The sequence below is a fragment of the Oncorhynchus tshawytscha genome, linkage group LG10 (assembly GCF_018296145.1).
Source record: "Oncorhynchus tshawytscha isolate Ot180627B linkage group LG10, Otsh_v2.0, whole genome shotgun sequence".
Classification (NCBI taxonomy): domain Eukaryota; kingdom Metazoa; phylum Chordata; class Actinopteri; order Salmoniformes; family Salmonidae; genus Oncorhynchus; species Oncorhynchus tshawytscha.
The window spans coordinates 30,188,200-30,206,743 of NC_056438.1; the positions used below are offsets into that span (position 1 = coordinate 30,188,200).

The 18,544-nt window shown below is 43.3% G+C and overlaps 1 protein-coding gene across 6 annotated transcripts in view; it reads right to left on the reverse strand.

Moving 5' to 3' along the window:
* The window catches only part of LOC112260096 (cGMP-specific 3',5'-cyclic phosphodiesterase-like), a 90,897-nt gene that overhangs the window by 2,128 nt on the left and 70,225 nt on the right, over positions 1–18,544 (reverse strand). For 5 of the 6 annotated variants that reach the window (XM_042328488.1, XM_042328489.1, XM_042328485.1 and 2 more), the window contains exons 9-20: positions 14,502–14,610; positions 14,317–14,401; positions 12,909–13,084; positions 12,123–12,182; positions 9,048–9,194; positions 7,963–8,088; positions 4,799–4,893; positions 4,412–4,499; positions 3,116–3,216; positions 2,662–2,739; positions 1,642–1,705; positions 265–339 (exon numbers count right to left, since the gene is read on the reverse strand). In XM_042328488.1, coding sequence (XP_042184422.1) covers positions 265–339; positions 1,642–1,705; positions 2,662–2,739; positions 3,116–3,216; positions 4,412–4,499; positions 4,799–4,893; positions 7,963–8,088; positions 9,048–9,194; positions 12,123–12,182; positions 12,909–13,084; positions 14,317–14,401; positions 14,502–14,610 — 1,204 coding nt within the window. The remainder of the gene's footprint in view (positions 1–264; positions 340–1,641; positions 1,706–2,661; positions 2,740–3,115; positions 3,217–4,411; positions 4,500–4,798; positions 4,894–7,962; positions 8,089–9,047; positions 9,195–12,122; positions 12,183–12,908; positions 13,085–14,316; positions 14,402–14,501; positions 14,611–18,544) is intronic. The other variant, XM_042328486.1, reaches the window with a different exon arrangement.

Here is an 18,544-nt window from a genome sequence, read left to right on the forward strand (position 1 = left end):
GAAAACGAACTCCAGAAAACATAACTTTTTTTCAAGTCCAAATCTAATTTGCTCTCAAATTGATATCTGACTTAGCGTGCCAACTAGTAAAAACCTAGCTTTGCACAAAGTCAGCGTGTACACATGCCAGGATATTACAATCAGAGCCTTGTAAAAATCAATTTCACAAACCCTGATCTCCGATGGCATTGGCCCAACTGAGCCATGTAGTAGTGCAATACAGAATAATAAGTGCAGGTGGTAAGACATAGAAGAACTGCTTACTATTGGCTCAATGTTGAGTTCTTGTCTCTCCTTGTCCCCTTGCTCAAAGAACTCTGTAGCCACTAGCTCGGCTATCTGCAAGAGAAGATGGAGAGAGACAGGCAGCTTTTAGAAGTGCCTCAAAGTGGAATGATGTTTCAATCGGGTTAAAGGACAAATGTAACCCTCGTAGTCTTTTCGACAACCGCGTGCAGAGTCCGGTTTGATAGGATGCAGCCCTAGGATTGTATCTGAACAATTGCTTCAGCCAATCGTTTGTCCTACTCAGGCTTTTCAGTTTGTTCATGCCTTTCGCAGATATCTGTGCATTTCAACGGAGGTGTTTTACATGAATGTGATTACGAGGCAGGTTGAGAGGGAACGGAGGCTGGATAGGCAATTGTACTCCTGTTATGTGGATCAAAAGGAAATTCTCTGTTGCCAATTTGATCTGATACCCCACAATAGCACTCGCTCAGCGCCCTACAAAGTGTTCCTTGACACTTCTAGCACGGGAATGATGCAATAGCGAGAAAATATATAGAGAAAGAAAGAATCAGCAGGGTTGCTGCTTCTGAACAGAGCAACAACCCTGCTGCATTGATGGACTCTTTCTCTTAACAAGGGATCAATAAGATCTGACTAGGGCCTCGGGTCCCCAATCAAGGAAGTGTGTGTGTGGCAGCCATCTGCGGAAACACTGATTGGAGCTGTGTAATCAAGACTAGAGAGTCGCGGGGGTTGGGGTTGGGGGAGGGGAGGGGAGGGGGGTTCAGTTGAGGAAAGGAGAGAATGCGGAGGAGGAGAGGAAGGGGGAGGAGAAGACATTTTTGTACACATCTTGGCTGAAATAGCTTCAACTCTAATAATATCTACTGAGCTCAACGGAAAGTGTATGTATGTGAAAGAGACTGTGTGTGCACAGATTTTCTGTTAAGACTACTGAATTGCATTTGTGTGTGTGTGTGTGCATGTGTGTGCGTGCGCGCATATCAGTTCTGTAGGTATTATGTGAGGAGAGGAGAGGACAGGGCTACAGGAGTTTGTGTCTGTCCTCTAATGAGCATCTAGCTCTTTGATCACACACACACACACACACACACACAAACACACACAGCTAGAGGCCTGCATGAACCTCTCCCTCCATTGCACCTAGGGAGCCTAATGAGGAGCAGGAGAAACAGACTTACACAGGGGAGTTGAAGTGAGACGGGTAGAAGGAGAAAGAGAGCGACAGAAAGAGAACATAATCTAATGGGAGAAAAGAAAAGGCAGAGGTCCTCATAAAGGAGAAAGACACGTTTCTAAGGATTTCAAAGGAGATACCAGTAACAAGACAGTTTGGTTGATAAAGTGAGTCTTGAGTGTAGTGAAAGTTATCTAACTGGACAGTCTTACCCTCTTCTGTATTGGCCAAGGCTTGGTAATGGCAGAAATATCACATGCGGTCATCAGCATTGACCTTCAGGGGGTAATAAACCAACACAAAAACATTGAATATAAAATGCAAAATGAAACCATTTATAATGTTGCTGAGTTACAGTTCATATAAGGAAATCAGTCAATTGAAATAAACTCATTAGGCCCTAATCTATGGATTTCACATGACTGGGCAGGGGGTGTAGCCATGGGTGTGCCTTGGAGGACATACGACCACCCACTTGGGGAGCCAGGCCCAGCCAATCAGAATGAGTTTTTCCCCACAAAAAGGCCTTTCTGAAGACAAAAACCGCCCTCATTAGTAGGAGGGTGTTCCTAATATTTTGTACCCTCAGGTATATTATACAGTGATGGGGGTAAAAATGTGTAGTTACACATCGCATATATAATTTTTGGACAATATTATATTTATACTTTGACTCCAACTATCGAATTGTACAAAATAATGATATTTATTTTGCTAGGTAGCGTTAGCTAGAGCTAGTCGGCTGTACCTGCACCAAAACTCTGGTATTTTCATCCTATAGCTTGTTCTCATCTTCTTTTCAAATAGTGAGTCAGCATATTTTCATCACTTTAATCCCACGAATAATCAAAACTCACTTTCTCATGTTCTCTTTTGTCTCCCTGCAGCAGACATAGTGAGCAATATGTTTGGAACATCAAATCGCCCTACATATCTTTATCCGCACCTAAGTGTTGTGATAATGTCGTATTGTGAAGTCCCTGGCAATTCCCAGCCCTACCAGGGTTCATGTCAATTCCACCTCAATCCAGTCCATTTAGAAAGTGACATTTTAAAAAACAGCATATTATTTTCTATGGGGACTTTTTCATTGGGAATGTTTGATAGGGAATTTCAATTGCCTTTCGAAATTGACTGAATTGAAATGGAATTGATACCGACCTTGACAGACACAAATAATCAGTCCCTAGGTGAATGGTAAAGATGGTATGCTCTATGTGGTGTCCACTAACCTCAGTAAGTCTTTATGGTAGTCATCGTCCCAGACAAACTGGCTGTTCTTGGTCAGCTCAAAGAACTCTCCTCTCCTCCTGAAAAGATAAAACAGATATCCAATTAACTGCACATCTCCCCTCCGCCTACAGTCTAGTTATACGCCCACACTTCAGACAGGGAGAGAGGGGGGGGGGAGAGAAGGAGGGAGAGGGAGGGGATATTAGGAGAGAGGTGGGTGTAAAAAAGATAAATGTGTGATAGAGGTGGGGGGGAGAGAGATATATAGTTTATCACAGTTTCAGAACATCATCATAGGATCTTCTAATGAATAGGCCAATGGGTTTCCACTTCCACCTTGACATTTTCCACAGCCCATCAACCTAAATTGAAGTTATAATGAAAACTGCATAAAATTTGACTTGAATGGGCTCCCGCTGTGAGCGTGCCAGCTGTGTGTGACATTTAACCTACTTCATGTACAGAGCCAGGTCCGTTGCCAGAATAGCCCTCTCGATCATCTTCAGAGTGGCCTTGTACTCATCCAGAGACAGACTGCTCAGAATCTGATTCCCCTGGGGGAGAGAGAGGGGACAGAGCGAGAGAGGGAGGGAGGTGGAGAGAGAAAGTGAGAGAGAGGGAGGGAGATGGAGAGAGAGGGAGGGAGATGTAGAGAGAAATAGAAAGAGAGAGAGAGGGAGGGAGATGGAGAGAGAAAGAGAGAGAAAGATGGAGAGAGAAAGAGGGAGTGAGACAGAGAGAGAGAGGGAGATGGAGAGAGAAAGAGAGAGAGAGGGAGGGAGATGGGGAGAGAAAGAGAGAGAGAGATGGAGAGAGAAAAGAGAGAGGGAGATGGAGAGAGAAAGGGAGGGAGATGGAGAGAGAAAGAGAGAGAGGCAGGGCATACAAGTTATTGAGCAAGTTCAACTATAGCATGGGTGCCATGACAACAAATTCCAAAACACTCGAAATCAATTCAACAATTGGATCTGCTCTCCTTTCTTTGCGATGTGTGTGTATAATGGTGTGTGTCAACGTGTGTGTGTGTGTGTGTGTGTCTACTACATCCCAGATGAACTAAGTGTTGCTCTCCAGTGAATCTGTGCCCATAAAGATGAAGTGGCGCTTTATTACACCATAGAGGAGTGTTATCTCCTAGAGACTAGCAGCTGGAGCTCGTGGACTGCAACCCAAATTACATACTCCCTATACAGTGCACGACTTTTGACAGGGTAGTGAGCGGTAAGAGGCAGTGCACTATATTGGGGATAGGGTGCCATAAGGCACTTGGAATTGGCACTAAAGAGGAAATGAGGAAACACTAGCATCCTGCTATGTATCTCAAATACATTATGGCGAATGATGTGGCCGTTTTATTGTTCCTGAAGAATAAATGCAGAACTGACTGAACGAGTTACGGTAACAGTTCATTTGGATAGCCCATCTGTAGATGCTCTACAATAACATTTCAACTGACTATCTACTAACCCTAATCCTAACGTTAACCCCTTATCCTAACCCTAAACTTAACCCTTACCCTTATTCTAAACCTAACCTTAACCTTATTCTAAACCTAACCTTAACCTTATTCTAAACCTAACCTTAACCTTATTCTAAACCTAACCTTAACGTAACCCTAGCAAGCAGACGCTGATCAACAGATAGTTTGTCGATAGTATGACCATCTGCAGAGCATCTCCCAAGTATGATCCAATTTCCTGAGTAAATAACGGTATTAGTGAACAAGTGTGTGTGTGTGTGTGTTCTTACTGGGCTGTTGAGGATCATGAGACACTGGTCAAAGTGGTGGTGCTCCATGGTGGAGTGGCAGTAGAGCTGGGCCAGGGGGTGGTCACTCCTGATGGAAGTAGTTACACACAGAACTGTGAGATACACACACACACACAGAGAAATATATGCACACACACACACACACACACACACACAGAGAGAGAGAGAAAGATATGCATACGCACACACACAGAGAAGGATACACACACGCGCACACACACACACACACACACACACACACACACACACACACACACACACACACACACACACACACACACACACACACACACACACACACACACACACACACACACACACACACACACACACACACACACACACACACACACACTTACAGCCTACCTTTGTATGTAGGAGTTGTTGACTCCTCTGTGGTCCAGGTCGTGACTCAGGGTGGCGATCATCAAGGCCAGGATCTCCAGCTCACTCATATTACTCTGACAGACAGAGAGATGGAGGGAGAGAAAGAGAGGGAGAAGAAGAGAATGAGGCACACCATCCACAAAGATGTCCTTGGGGTTTCCCTTTACAAAGACCATAGTACACACACACACACACACACACACTGACACAAGCACCCCCGCACCAACTTCCATCACAAGGCCATAGGAGGCTACCAGCAAACAAACATAGACACAGGTTCACATATGTACGCCGTATGCACGCATACATACACCCACACACATACACATACAGTGCCTTGCGAAAGTATTCGGCCCCTTGAACTTTGCGACCTTTTGCCACATTTCAGGCTTCAAACATAAAGATATAAAACTGTATTTTTTTGTGAAGAATCAACAACAAGTGGGACACAATCATGAAGTGGAACGACATTTATTGGATATTTCAAACTTTTTTAACAAATCAAAAACTGAAAAATTGGGCGTGCAAAATTATTCAGCCCCTTAAGTTAATACTTTGTAGCGCCACCTTTTGCTGCGATTACAGCTGTAAGTCTCTTGGGGTATGTCTCTATCAGTTTTGCACATCGAGAGACTGAAATTTTTTTCCCATTCCTCCTTGCAAAACAGCTCGAGCTCAGTGAGGTTGGATGGAGAGCATTTGTGAACAGCAGTTTTCAGTTCTTTCCACAGATTCTCGATTGGATTCAGGTCTGGACTTTGACTTGGCCATTCTAACACCTGGATATGTTTATTTTTGAACCATTCCATTGTAGATTTTGCTTTATGTTTTGGATCATTGTCTTGTTGGAAGACAAATCTCCGTCCCAGTCTCAGGTCTTTTGCAGACTCCATCAGGTTTTCTTCCAGAATGGTCCTGTAGTTGGCTCCATCCATCTTCCCATCAATTTTAACCATCTTCCCTGTCCCTGCTGAAGAAAAGCAGGCCCAAACCATGATGCTGCCACCACCATGTTTGACAGTGGGGATGGTGTGTTCAGGGTGATGAGCTGTGTTGCTTTTACGCCAAACATAACATTTTGCATTGTTGCATTGTTCAATTTTGGTTTCATCTGACCAGAGCACCTTCTTCCACATGTTTGGTGTGTCTCCCAGGTGGCTTGTGGCAAACTTTAAATGACACTTTTTATGGATATCTTTAAGAAATGGCTTTCTTCTTGCCACTCTTCCATAAAGGCCAGATTTGTGCAATATACGACTGATTGTTGTCCTATGGACAGAGTCTCCCACCTCAGCTGTAGATCTCTGCAGTTCATCCAGATGATGATCATGGGCCTCTTGGCTGCATCTCTGATCAGTCTTCTCCTTGTATGATCTGAAAGTTTAGAGGGACGGCCAGGTCTTGGTAGATTTGCAGTGGTCTGATACTCCTTCCATTTCAATATTATCGCTTGCACAGTGCTCCTTGGGATGTTTAAAGCTTGGGAAATCTTTTTGTATCCAAATCCGGCTTTAAACTTCTTCACAACAGTATCTCGGACCTGCCTGGTGTGTTCCTTGTTCTTCATGATGCTCTCTGCGCTTTTAACGGACCTCTGAGACTATCACAGTGCAGGTGCATTTATACGGAGACTTGATTACACACAGGTGGATTGTATTTATCATCATTAGTCATTCAGGTCAACATTGGATCATTCAGAGATCCTCACTGAACTTCTGGAGTGAGTTTGCTGCACTGAAAGTAAAGGGGCTGAATAATTTTGCACGCCCAATTTTTCAGTTTTTGATTTGTTAAAAAAGTTTGAAATATCCAATAAATGTCGTTCCACTTCATGATTGTGTCCCACTTGTTGTTGATTCTTCACAAAAAAATACAGTTTTATATCTTTATGTTTGAAGCCTGAAATGTGGCTAAAGGTCGCAAAGTTCAAGGGGGCCGAATACTTTCGCAAGGCACTCTACATACGCTTTATCTTGTCCAGGTCTCAGTTGTAAATGAGAACTTGTTCTCAACTGGCCTACCTGGTTATATAAAGATGAAATAAAAAAATAAAATACATAAACCCACATACATACTAGAGGTCGACCGATTAATTAGGGCCGATTTCAAGTTTTCATAAAAATCCTACAATGTGAATTTCTGGATTTTTCTTTCTCATTTTGTCTGTTATAGTTGAAGTGTACCTATGATGAAAATTACAGGCCTCTCTCATCTTTTTAAGTGGGAGAACTTGCACAATTGGTGGCTGACTAAATACTTTTTTGCCCCACTGTACATACATACAAACACCCACACACATACACCCACACATAAACCCACATACATACATACATACATACATACATACACATATACACCCACACACATACATAAAACCACATACATACATACACCCACACACATACATCCACACACATACACCCACACACATACGCACACATATATCCCCTCCTCTCCACTACCTCGACAAAAGAACACACAGGTGCTTATCACAAGTCATAAATACGACCAACGAGACACAAATGGTTAGGCAAACAAACTCACACGGTAACCCTCGACACGCACGCACTCATCACAGAGAGGGGTGTTAGGCTCTTAGCACTGTCTGCTTGAGAAAGCAGCTTACACATGAACTCAACAGCCATTTGTTAGCAAAAACGGGAGTGTAACATTTAACCTACTGCTTCCTCTGCAAAGCCAACCAGGACAGAGCTGGGTGTGAGCACCGAGGGGAACCGGGTTAAACTGGAACTGCGTGTTTGGGATACGTTGAGTTCTGTTTATGTCTGAGACAGTGCCTGCTCAAGTGTCCGTTCAAGTGTCTTCAACTTGCTATTCGCAATAACAATATTCTTCAAAATATCTGATGACTTTCAGTCAAGATATCGGAGTAACACATTCAGATGTAGTGGAGAATATTTGTTGTTTTGGTATTTAAATATGGCGGTTACTGGAAGCCAATGCTGACTTGACAAAACACAATGGTGGGACGGACCCAGTCATGGCACTGTTACAGCACGGTGACTCATTAGCCATTGATCGAACTAACACACACGAGATGTGCTGCTGGGGTTGATTATCTACTGATTGGACGGCGTGACCCGGCACCCCTGCCCTGCTGGCCATTGATTGGCTGAGCTCACCTGTAACTGGCCAGATTTGAACAGGGCGAACATGCACTGGGAGGTGTTGAAGGCGTGTCTCCAGTTGTGGTAGGCCACGTTCTTCCTATAGTTCTTCTTTACGCTCAGGATCCACTGGCACAGACTCTACAGAGAGAGAGGAAAGAGGGGGGTTGAGGGATCGCAGCAGGAGAGAGACAAGAAAAAGTGGGGAGAAAGAGGGAAAGACGTGGGGGAGGAGGAGGAGAAGAGGGCAAAAACAGACCAAATGGTAAACAGTGACAGCGAGTCTCTGCACATCCTCAATCGGTAGGGCTTGATATAATCTGGCCAGCCTGGCATTCTGACTGGCACTATAGAGAAAACCCTGACCACACTGCTAATCAAATCATTAGATTCGGTTGATCGTATCTTTATCCAATCTTCCCATGTCCATCCATTTGCCGGCATCGGCTTCCAAAACAATTCCCCATTAGTCAATGCACAGTAGTGGCTCACACTTTTCGCCTGACTTGCCAATAATCGAAAATGAATTTGATTGGCATTTATGTTGCCCTTTTCTCAACCTCAAAATGCTTTGCATTGTATGCTGTTCAAGTCCGATCTATTGTTACTGATGAAAGGTCAGGTCACTACGGTATCTCTCATACTGTATCCTCTCAATTCTCAATCGTATGGCTGTTCTGAGGCCAGTGATGGTCAACCATGCCTCATAGGAGTGCAGTAGAGTGATCAGCGAGGTACAGCCCGACACTGAACTAGAGCGCTGACCTGCTCTTGTTTATACACTTGGGTGGTCAGCGTGCCTGCTCTCACTCACAGAGCTGAAAAATAACCGGGCTCTGTGTAGGGCCCTCACAGCCAATCAAAGGCTCTCTTTATGAGCCGTCCTCGCCGCGGGCACTCCGGAGGGCAACTGTGCCGTTAGAGAACCTCTTAATAATATGTAATGGGGTGAGGGCCTGTATTTTAGGATGTAAAAACACACACATCTATGTCAACACTTGTATGCACAGTTGCGTATACACACACACACTACAATTAACACACACGCACATCGGTATGCACGTATGCGCACACACACACACACACACACACACACCAACCTTGTATTTCATCTGGAAGTTCTGGACCAGGTTGAGGTCTACAAACATGCGTATGGTGGCCTGAGTGGTCTCAGCGTCGGACAGCTCAAAGTCACTGAAGCTAAACTCCATCAGGCGCAGAGACTGGGCTGACGGAACAGTGGCTGCCTTCAAATACAGAGGGAGAGAGAGGGTAGAGAAGTGTGTGAGATGGACGCACACACACACACACACACACACACACGCACATAGACACACACATGCTCACACGCCCACATACCCTCCCTAAACACCAGGGATCTATAGCAGGCATTAATAATCGATGAGCTGTGATCAGCAGAGTCTAAGGCACACAGGAGGAGCATCTATCTGTGTTCGGCTCGCCTCCCCTACAACTGACAGACGGCACATCTACACAGAGCAGACAGGACACCCCCTAATGCACACAGGATCTCTCTCTCTCCTCTTCTGCTGTCTCTACCACTCTGTCTCTCACTTTATTTCAGATCACTTCCTCTTTTATCTGTGGTTGTATATTAATCCTCTCTCTCCTTCTCCAGTTCTGTCCCCCTGTCACCGTCTATATCCGCTGCAGTCTCTCTCTTCATCTCTCTCTCTCTCTCTCTCTCTCTCCATCTCTCTCTCTCTCTGCCCCCTCCTTTCTCCATCTTGCATATACACACTCTGGCATTTTCTTGACCTCTCTGTCTGGTCGTTTTAATCTCTATCTCTTTCTGGCAGCAGAGCCAGCTCAGACAGAGCGCGACAGAGAGAAGCCGTTGGGACTGAGAGAGATAAGTGAGCGAAAGCAGGGGAATCACATAATATTATTCTGTCAGACAGAAAGGATAACAGCTTTTACTACCACCACCACCATAGATACAGTGTACGCCATTTAGCATACGCTTTTATCCACATTCCTTACACATGGGTGATCCCAGGAATCGAACCCACAACCCATGGCATTGTAAGCATCATATTCTACCGACTGAGCCACAGAGAAGACATTTTTATTTATTTATTTTAAATGTTACACCTTTATTTCAACAAGGAACACAGACTGAGACCAAGGTCTCTTTTACAGCTGGGCCCTGCGTATACATGTTTACACATACAGTTTGGGCACAATGATTAAGAAACTACACAAGACAAGACGATCACAGATCACACAAAAAAATACAGCGACAGATTACATTTACACACAGGTTATTCCCACTAACAGCACAAGAACTTGCATTAGACAGCGAAGTCCAACCCACGTTTTGATATAAAACACAGTGGTGAGTTCTGTAGCTAACACCCGTAATAAACCTAAGTGCGCAATGATAAGTAGCATCCAGTGATTTAAGTGTTGATGCCGTAGCATGCATGTAAATAATATCCCCATAATCTGTAACAGACATACAGTATGAACGCTTCCACTCAGCGTTTGAGATCAATTGACACCCTTTACCATGGCACTTTGAGATTTATTTTAAACTGCTAAAACCCTTACGCACCACTGCACTTTGTATACCAGGGTTGGCTGGCCTTCTCTAGTCACTCATAGGCTCAGTCACTGTCATACTTTTATTTACAAAGCCATTTTGGGTTTACTACCTTTTTATTTGGGCATTTCTATTGTTCAGAAATGTGGTGGGTACTCTCTTCGTTCGCTGGACTTTATCCTGCTAACTGTTCCAAATGTTCGAACTGAATTTGGTAAAGGGGCTTTTATGTACTCTGCGCAATCGTCTTGGAATTCCTTACAAAATACTTTTAAACTGGAAGAACTTGTCCCGATTGGTATTTTTAAATCACTGATGAATGATATTGAGACTGATTCTCTGACCTGTCAATGTTTTTCATTTGCTGTTTTTGATTGTGTTATACTCTTGTGAATCCTATGGTTTTTACTAGATTACTTGCAGTTTTTCACATTGTTTGTCTGTAATTCTTGTAATGACTTGGTGCTGCCTATCTTGGCCAGGACGCTCTTGAAAAAGAGATTTTAAATCTCAATGAGCCCTTCCTGGTTAAATAAAGGTTAAATAAAATAAATTAATAAATAATATATCATTCTAACTAGGGAAACATCAATACTTCAGAGAGTCAACGGCTCAGCAACAGTGACGGAACACTGCCTGGGGAGGGTGACATGGCCTAAAAAGGAGTCCGTGGCCCAGATATGATACTGTGCTGTACCTCATCAGCCACCATACTACAGCCTCCACTGCCTCAGGGAAAATATATAATTAGATTTCGTCATCAGGCCATTTCATCTCAGGATATGAAAATGCCGTATGATCTTCGGAAAAGGTCACGCGGTATAAATGAGCGTCTAATAGTGTTCGGGGGTGGGGGACCAAGTTTCATAGAAAGCCGTATGGATTTATCCCGAAAATGCAACAAAAAAAGAAAAAAGGAAGGAAGAGAAAGAAAGAAAAGAAGAAGGAAACTAAAAAAGGGACAAAGTAAAAGCTAATGAAGGCATAGCCTTAAACAAAGCCCTTCTCCCTATGTGGTCGTAGTGTCTCCTCTTGTGCACAGTTAGAATATAATTGGACAAGTCGTTAAATGAGTCATATTAACTAAATAGCTGCTCCCACTCTAATCCATATATTATGGCAGCTAGCGGCAGACCTAAAGACTCGCCACCTAAATTACTTCATAAGGAGTTAAATATGCTGACACTTTGGCATTAGCTGGCAGGAGTCGGATTATACTCTTAACCCCAATTAATCTTTGAGAATCTTTAAAAGCAAATGATTCGGGCCTTAAATAGGCTTTCTGGAATGGGTATTGGGCATACTTTCACTTTTAAACCTTACTGCTGTCTTTTTTCGTGTTCTTTTTTTCCTCAGTCCATTATCCCCATAGGTCTTAATGTATGTATCAGTGTGAGAGTCGGCCATATTGTGTTACTAATTGGTTGGGTTTACATGCTGAATCAGCGCTGGGTCTCGTTACATGATGGCTGAAGTCCACTCATCTTTACACTGCCTGATGGAAGGCATCTGTCTGGTATTGTGTATGAACGCAAGTGTATGTGTGTGTGTGTGTGTGTGTGTGTGTGTGTGCGTGTGTATAGTGTTAAGTTAATAAATTGTAATTTACCGCGGTTACCTGCAGCGCCCGTGTCTCTTCCTCTGCAGCAGAGGCGTGATACGAGAGGACCTGAGAATGACACACACAAACACACAGCGACTGTTCTCCTTAAAAGTCAACACGATCGGTCTGACCGAGTATACAACTAAAAAACAGATTTCACATTTTGGTAGCTGACACTTTCACAGATTTCCTCCCCCATGAGATGTTTCTGACCTCAGACAGACAGCCCTGCCACACACACATCCTTCAACCCCAAGTCCATCCTTATCAGAGGCCTGTCATTGATAATTGGGGGAGAAAAACTGAGAAAGCTAGAAGAGGCCAGTCCTCGCGACGGCTAGAGCGCCGCTGGAGAATGGGCTGAAGTGGTGGCTGCTGGGTAACGGCGGGGAGAGTGTCAGCTGCAGCCGAGAGGGGACGTCACCGGGGAGCCCTGACAGTGACAGCTCCAGAATAGAACAGTCAGGGAGAGAACAGGAGAGGGGGAGGACCGGAGGAGAGGAGGAGGATACATACGCCATCGAGGGCTGAAGAGGTCTAGGATAGAGTTGGAGTGATCACGCTAGTTCTGTTTTAACGCGGGGAAGACAGAGCAGAGTGTGGAGAAGACTAGCCAGTCTTTCCTAATGGCAACCATCACTGTTACTCTCGATCCCCCATGTTTAAGGTCTCCATATTGTAGTTGCCTGCAGAGGCACTGAGCTAGCATTATCTTACAATACATTCCCTCAATATTATCATGAACCATTAGGATGTAAAACTCCAAACTGACCTGAGACCTGTGTCTCTTACCTCCAATGTGACCTCCTGTTTGGCCATGGCTCTCTCCACTGTTTCATACATCTGGGTGTTCTGTATGCCCAGTCCACAGAAGATGGCGAAGGCCTCCAGGAACTGTTCATCATTTCGGTTGAAGGACTTCACCTTCCCCGATGTCTCATCCATCTTGTTCACCAACTGACACACACCTTCAAGACCCGACATAGGGGTAAATGTTGGAAACATATCAGGACGTTAATGACACACACACACACCAGACAAAACATCGAACTGACACACAGGACAAAAAGGTTTTGTGCTTCTTTTTTTTCTTTTTTTTTTAAGTTTCTTGTTTCCCCCCCCCCACGAACTGACACACATTCCAGACATTTAGGGGACAAAACTTTAGTTTGCTTCTCATTTTCAATATTCAATAGTTTGCTGTGAGGGACCTCTTGTCTGAAACTAAAAGCTCCATCTACTCCATGACTAATGGTCCCATAAATGTTTGTTGACAGCAAAGTTCTAATGTATAAAACACCTGCCCTATTCTCAGCCTGGAGACCTACTTACTAGTCACATCATGGAAACGTGTCATCGCCAACACTCTGATCCTTCCCCTTTACCTTCAGCTGCCCTTTCTCCTACATATCCTGCTTGACTTTACAGGTGGCTTAACTAATGCAAATACATAAGTCACATTTTACAATGTGACTTATCCGGAGTGAGTTACGCTAGGGAGAAAAAATGTATACCGCTTCATTAATGTCAGTGTCAGAGCTACTAAGAACATATAATGTCCACGTTTGAATCAATAAATGAATTCTAAGGAAATTAGGTTGAGTGGAGAAGGGGAAGGGGAGGTATGGTAATAAATTCTATATTAAAGTCTAGTGGCAGTAGGTTGTCTTTTGATCTGAGTGTCTCCTGGACTCTTCAGGCAGTTGGTTGAGAGGCTAAAGGGACCTGTTCTGTTTGATCATTGGGGAGTGGGGGGGACATACATTATGGTTACACCACTGCCCAGCTAATTAATTGATCTATTTGTGCCTTTATTCATACATGCAATTCAAATCTCTTTTACAAGAAAGACCTGTTTAGGTCTTGTAATGATCTCAGCTAATGATGTTAGGTTATAATGCAAATGCAAATTATGCTAATGCTAAGGATGCGTTAATGAATGAGAGGGAAAACTCTTGGTTGTGACTAATGAATGAGGATACAATAGGGCAATATCTGTAAACACAAACCAGAGAGAGAGAGAGAGAGAGAGAGAGAGAGAGAGAGAGAGACAGAGAGACAGACAGACAGACAGACAGACAGACAGACAGACAGACAGACAGACAGACAGACAGACAGACAGACAGACAGACAGACAGACAGACAGACAGACAGACAGACAGACAGACAGACAGACAGACAGACAGACAGAGGTAGGTACCTATCACTTTATCCTTCTTCCCGTTCCTGATAGGAGTACAGAGCAAACTCTTGATCTGGTTACTGGGGTGCTCTGGGTTTTCACTCTGAAGGAAACAAAGAAGCACAACTAGAGGCTCTGGACAAAACAAAAAAGATGGCCGACATAGGATGAACATTCTGGAACAGATCATGTTCAGTACTGACCATCCAGGGAAAGCGTTGGTCTTTGGTGACGTCAGAGATGTTCAGAGGTTCCATGGTGTTCTTCACGTACTGGGCATACATGTAGTTTATCTGACTCACGTCACAGTCCCTGTGGGGAACACAACATTGTAATACTTGTTTTATTAGACTGTGGACAACTTCTACATTACTTACACATAAACACCCCAAGCATCCTTAGCGTATGACTGCTCTGTTGAGTTGGGTGGATCTCATCACATTGCCACTGCATTGGCTGTATTGCATTGTATTGTCTTTCTAAGCCTCAGTGAATACGCATGTACAGAAGCCAGTGCTCTTCCCGATATGACGGCTGAGGCAGAACACCGGACTCTAGCCAGTGCTGAAGGCTCCATACCTGGACTTAAGAACATCTTGGCTGATTGTCAGAAGGAACTGACTATGATTAAGCTTGACCAGGCCTGTCACGGCATAATGACTGTTTATTATTATCTCAACTGATGCCAGGACAGACAGAAACATGAATAACTAATATCCTATTTGTACTACTGCATATGTCTTTAAAGACAAGCTCTAACCGCAGCAGCAAAGCTGTGGCACGGTTGAGATGATGGCCAAAAGACAGACAAAAGTGGAGAACCTTCGCTGCTGCGCTTCCCATCAGCCGGCGTGACGGGGACGGGGACGGGGAGGCGAGTGATACGTCTTTATTTGATCGACTCAGGGTAGGATGAGGGTTAAGGATTAAGAATCGTCTGCGGTGAATTTAAGTTTAAAAAAACAAAACTTGTTTACCCTTCTCCAATATGGTTCGCAGACGCACACTGTTACTTTTCAGTGGCGACCCGCCATTCAGGAGCCCCACGTCAGTGAGTTAATAAAGCCTCCATACAAACATAGTATTTTTTGCTTTCTTGAGCAAGGTAGCTGCAAAATGCAGGTGTTTCAGCCTAGCTCAGTGCTTACTGTGCTGGTGGGGCAGCAAGCGGAAAATATGGAGCGTAGGGCGTGGGAATGTTTTCTAGTTGCGCCATAATTGGCTCAGTGTTCTGTCACTCATTGGGACACTACGTCACTGCCAAATCTAAGGGTAGAGCTTGAAATTCAAGCCCCTTGGGTGCTGCCATAGAGTTACAATAGAAGAGCCCATCCAAGAAGGCTCAAGGTCATTGGCCACAGATAAAATTGTCAAATCACATTTTATCTACAGTAGCTTTGATTGGACTGATCATGTCAACATCATACTTTCAAAATCTTAGCTAGCAGTCATCTTCATGAATCAAGTCGACAATCTACTGTCAAATCCTTTTTAATCCTTGTCATATGAAGAGAAATAATGAAGATAAAATAAAGATAAAATGTATCGCTGCTCATCGGCCATTGAACATTACACAATGAGTGGTTTGAAAGGAATCAGTTGCAAACTGCAAGCACTGCAAAGCAATCACTAGCCTGCTATTCAGTGGAGTGGCTGTGTGGTCCCTATTCTGGGTTTAAGGGTCTCTTTTCCAAGCTTAAAATGATAAACATTCAACATTGGCCATGCTCAAAACAACTGTTAACTCGGAACTGGGAAATCTGACTTTAGTGAGTTCAAGACAACTGGGAACTCTGGGGAAAAAAGAGCTCTGACTGGCAAAATATATTTTAAACGGTCATCCAACTCAGAATTGTTAGTTAGGAACTCGGGACTCTTTCTAGAGCTACCACCCAAAGATCACTGACGTCATCATGATTTAGCCTTTTTTTCAGTTCCCAGTTGTCTTGAAAGCACCATAAATCTAGAGAATGCTAGACTTTGATGACAAAGTTGTCACACCCTGATCTGTTTCACCTGTCTTTGTGATTGTCTCCACCTCCCTCCAGGTATCACCCATCATCCCCATTTTCCCTTGTGTATTTATACCTGTGTTCTCTGTTTGTCTGTTGCCAGTTCGTTAAGGTTTGCAAATACCCACACACAACACACTTGTTATGACTATTTGTTGGTGTTTTTAAAATACTATGTTTGATTTGTGTGTTCTATTTCCTTTGGGTTTCGTGGGTTTTCCATTTGTCTTAGTGCCAAGGTATCTTAAAGGGGCATGCACACACATGGAATTTTCAGAAGTTGTTCTTTTCTGAGTTTTAATTAAATACATTAATAGGACTGTAATGGAAACCTGGGACACAACATGTATGAAATGTTTGACTGTTTTTCATTAATTTGTCTAATATAGTAAGAAACACTTTTTTGAAGGGTTTGTATGACCTCTGACCTCTGTCATGACTTTCCATTGTGGTTTGATCACCCTCATTGGAAAGTCATTTGGATAATGAATTTAAGGTCATTTGTAATACTGATTTCAAGGTCTTTTGTAATATTGATAATTAATTATGAAGTTTATAGTTCTTAGCCATATTTGTGATTTGGATCAATGTGAAGAAGGAGAAGGCATTTCCTTTGACTAAGGGTAGGCTGCCTTACGTCTATTTTCCTATGACCGTACGTGTACAATTATTTTTCTTTACGGAGTCGTTAAGACTAGTGATTTGAATTTGATTTTGTTACTTAAAATGTTGTTTTATTTTTTGACCAATTATAGTGTTTTATTTATTTATTTATTTTACACATTACTCACATGGAGAGTTATGTGTCAAAATGGGGGAGGGTACAGTCCTCTGAGGTTTTGGATTGAAGTTTACACACCTTGAGTGATGTGTATGGAGTGTATGGAGTGATATGCGAAGGAGTGTATTGTTGTGATGTTTGTTCTGTTCTATTCCCGATGGGTTATAGGGCTAACTTCCTGATCCTGTGGCTCTGCGATGAAGTGGACAGTGTGATGGGGAGTATAAGCCAATTTGAAAGAATAGTTTCAATAGAATGTGTTGTTATTCTCTTTGACATATGTTTAGACATTTGTAGTATGAATAATTGGTAAAAGTAATCATTTATCATATAGTTAATGAACTGAACTAACTGTTGTTCTGATCTGTCCTCTCGAGGTTTTCATGAAAAGTGACATCAGACGGCATCTTAATGCATGAAAGAGATAATTGGACCGAACAGTGTGTGTACCTCAAAACCCCCTCTAACTGGCTGAAGAAGAGTGACAAAGGTGTTGAATAAGGCCCTGTTCGAACCACTTCTACCGAAGGAAACGAGTCCGAGCCAGCAACCGGTTGTACAGCATCCGATCTAAGCTATCAACTGCTTTTCTCTCATGTCTTTTCTCAGGAGTGTGAGAGGAGTCCACGTGCAGTGAGCATGGGGAGAGATCTGTTCTAAACTTCTCTTATGTTGCTGGTATACTGGTTGACGAATGGACAAGACATGGGTGGGTGGTAAAGGTGATGGCGGCTTAGGTGAGACATTGAAATTGGGACATTATCATGGCCATCCACTTTGAACTGTAAAGCTATCAGAATACAACGAAAAGGACGCCAGAAGAATCAGTGCCGCGGGGGGGGTGCCCAAAATTGTTTTTGACTTTTGGGGTATCGGGTTGATTGTAGAAGTCTACACTACATCCAATTATAGTAATTTAGATGAATAATGCATTGAGATACTGATCTGTATTATAATTGTTAGGAACCCCTTTGACCCTGCAGTCTAGGGGGGATGGAAACGGGACCCGTAACATATCTCATGCAAATCATAACAGTGAAAAGGAACAGTGAGAACTAAAAGAAATCCACAGACAACTTAAATCTACCGTCAAACACTTCGGGTTTATTTTAAACACACGGCAATGGGGTGTGGGAAAAAGGGGCTGAGCTGGACCCAAGGAAAGAAATAATAAATATCCAAAAACCCCTAAGCTAGTCTTACCTGCTTCAAGCACAGCTAGCTAACTAACCAATAAAATACAGTGGGTGGTCCGCCCAGTTCTAACTAGGGTATTTAGACAATGTTTTCCTAGGGGTAATGTTTGCCCATGGGCGACTTGGCTTGGTATCCCCTTTTCACACCAACAAACAAACAGTCAAACACCACAACAATACATACTCACAGAATAACAGACACATGTGACATGTAGGCACAAAAACAAAAGAGAGAGAGAGAGAGAGTTTGGGAAAAC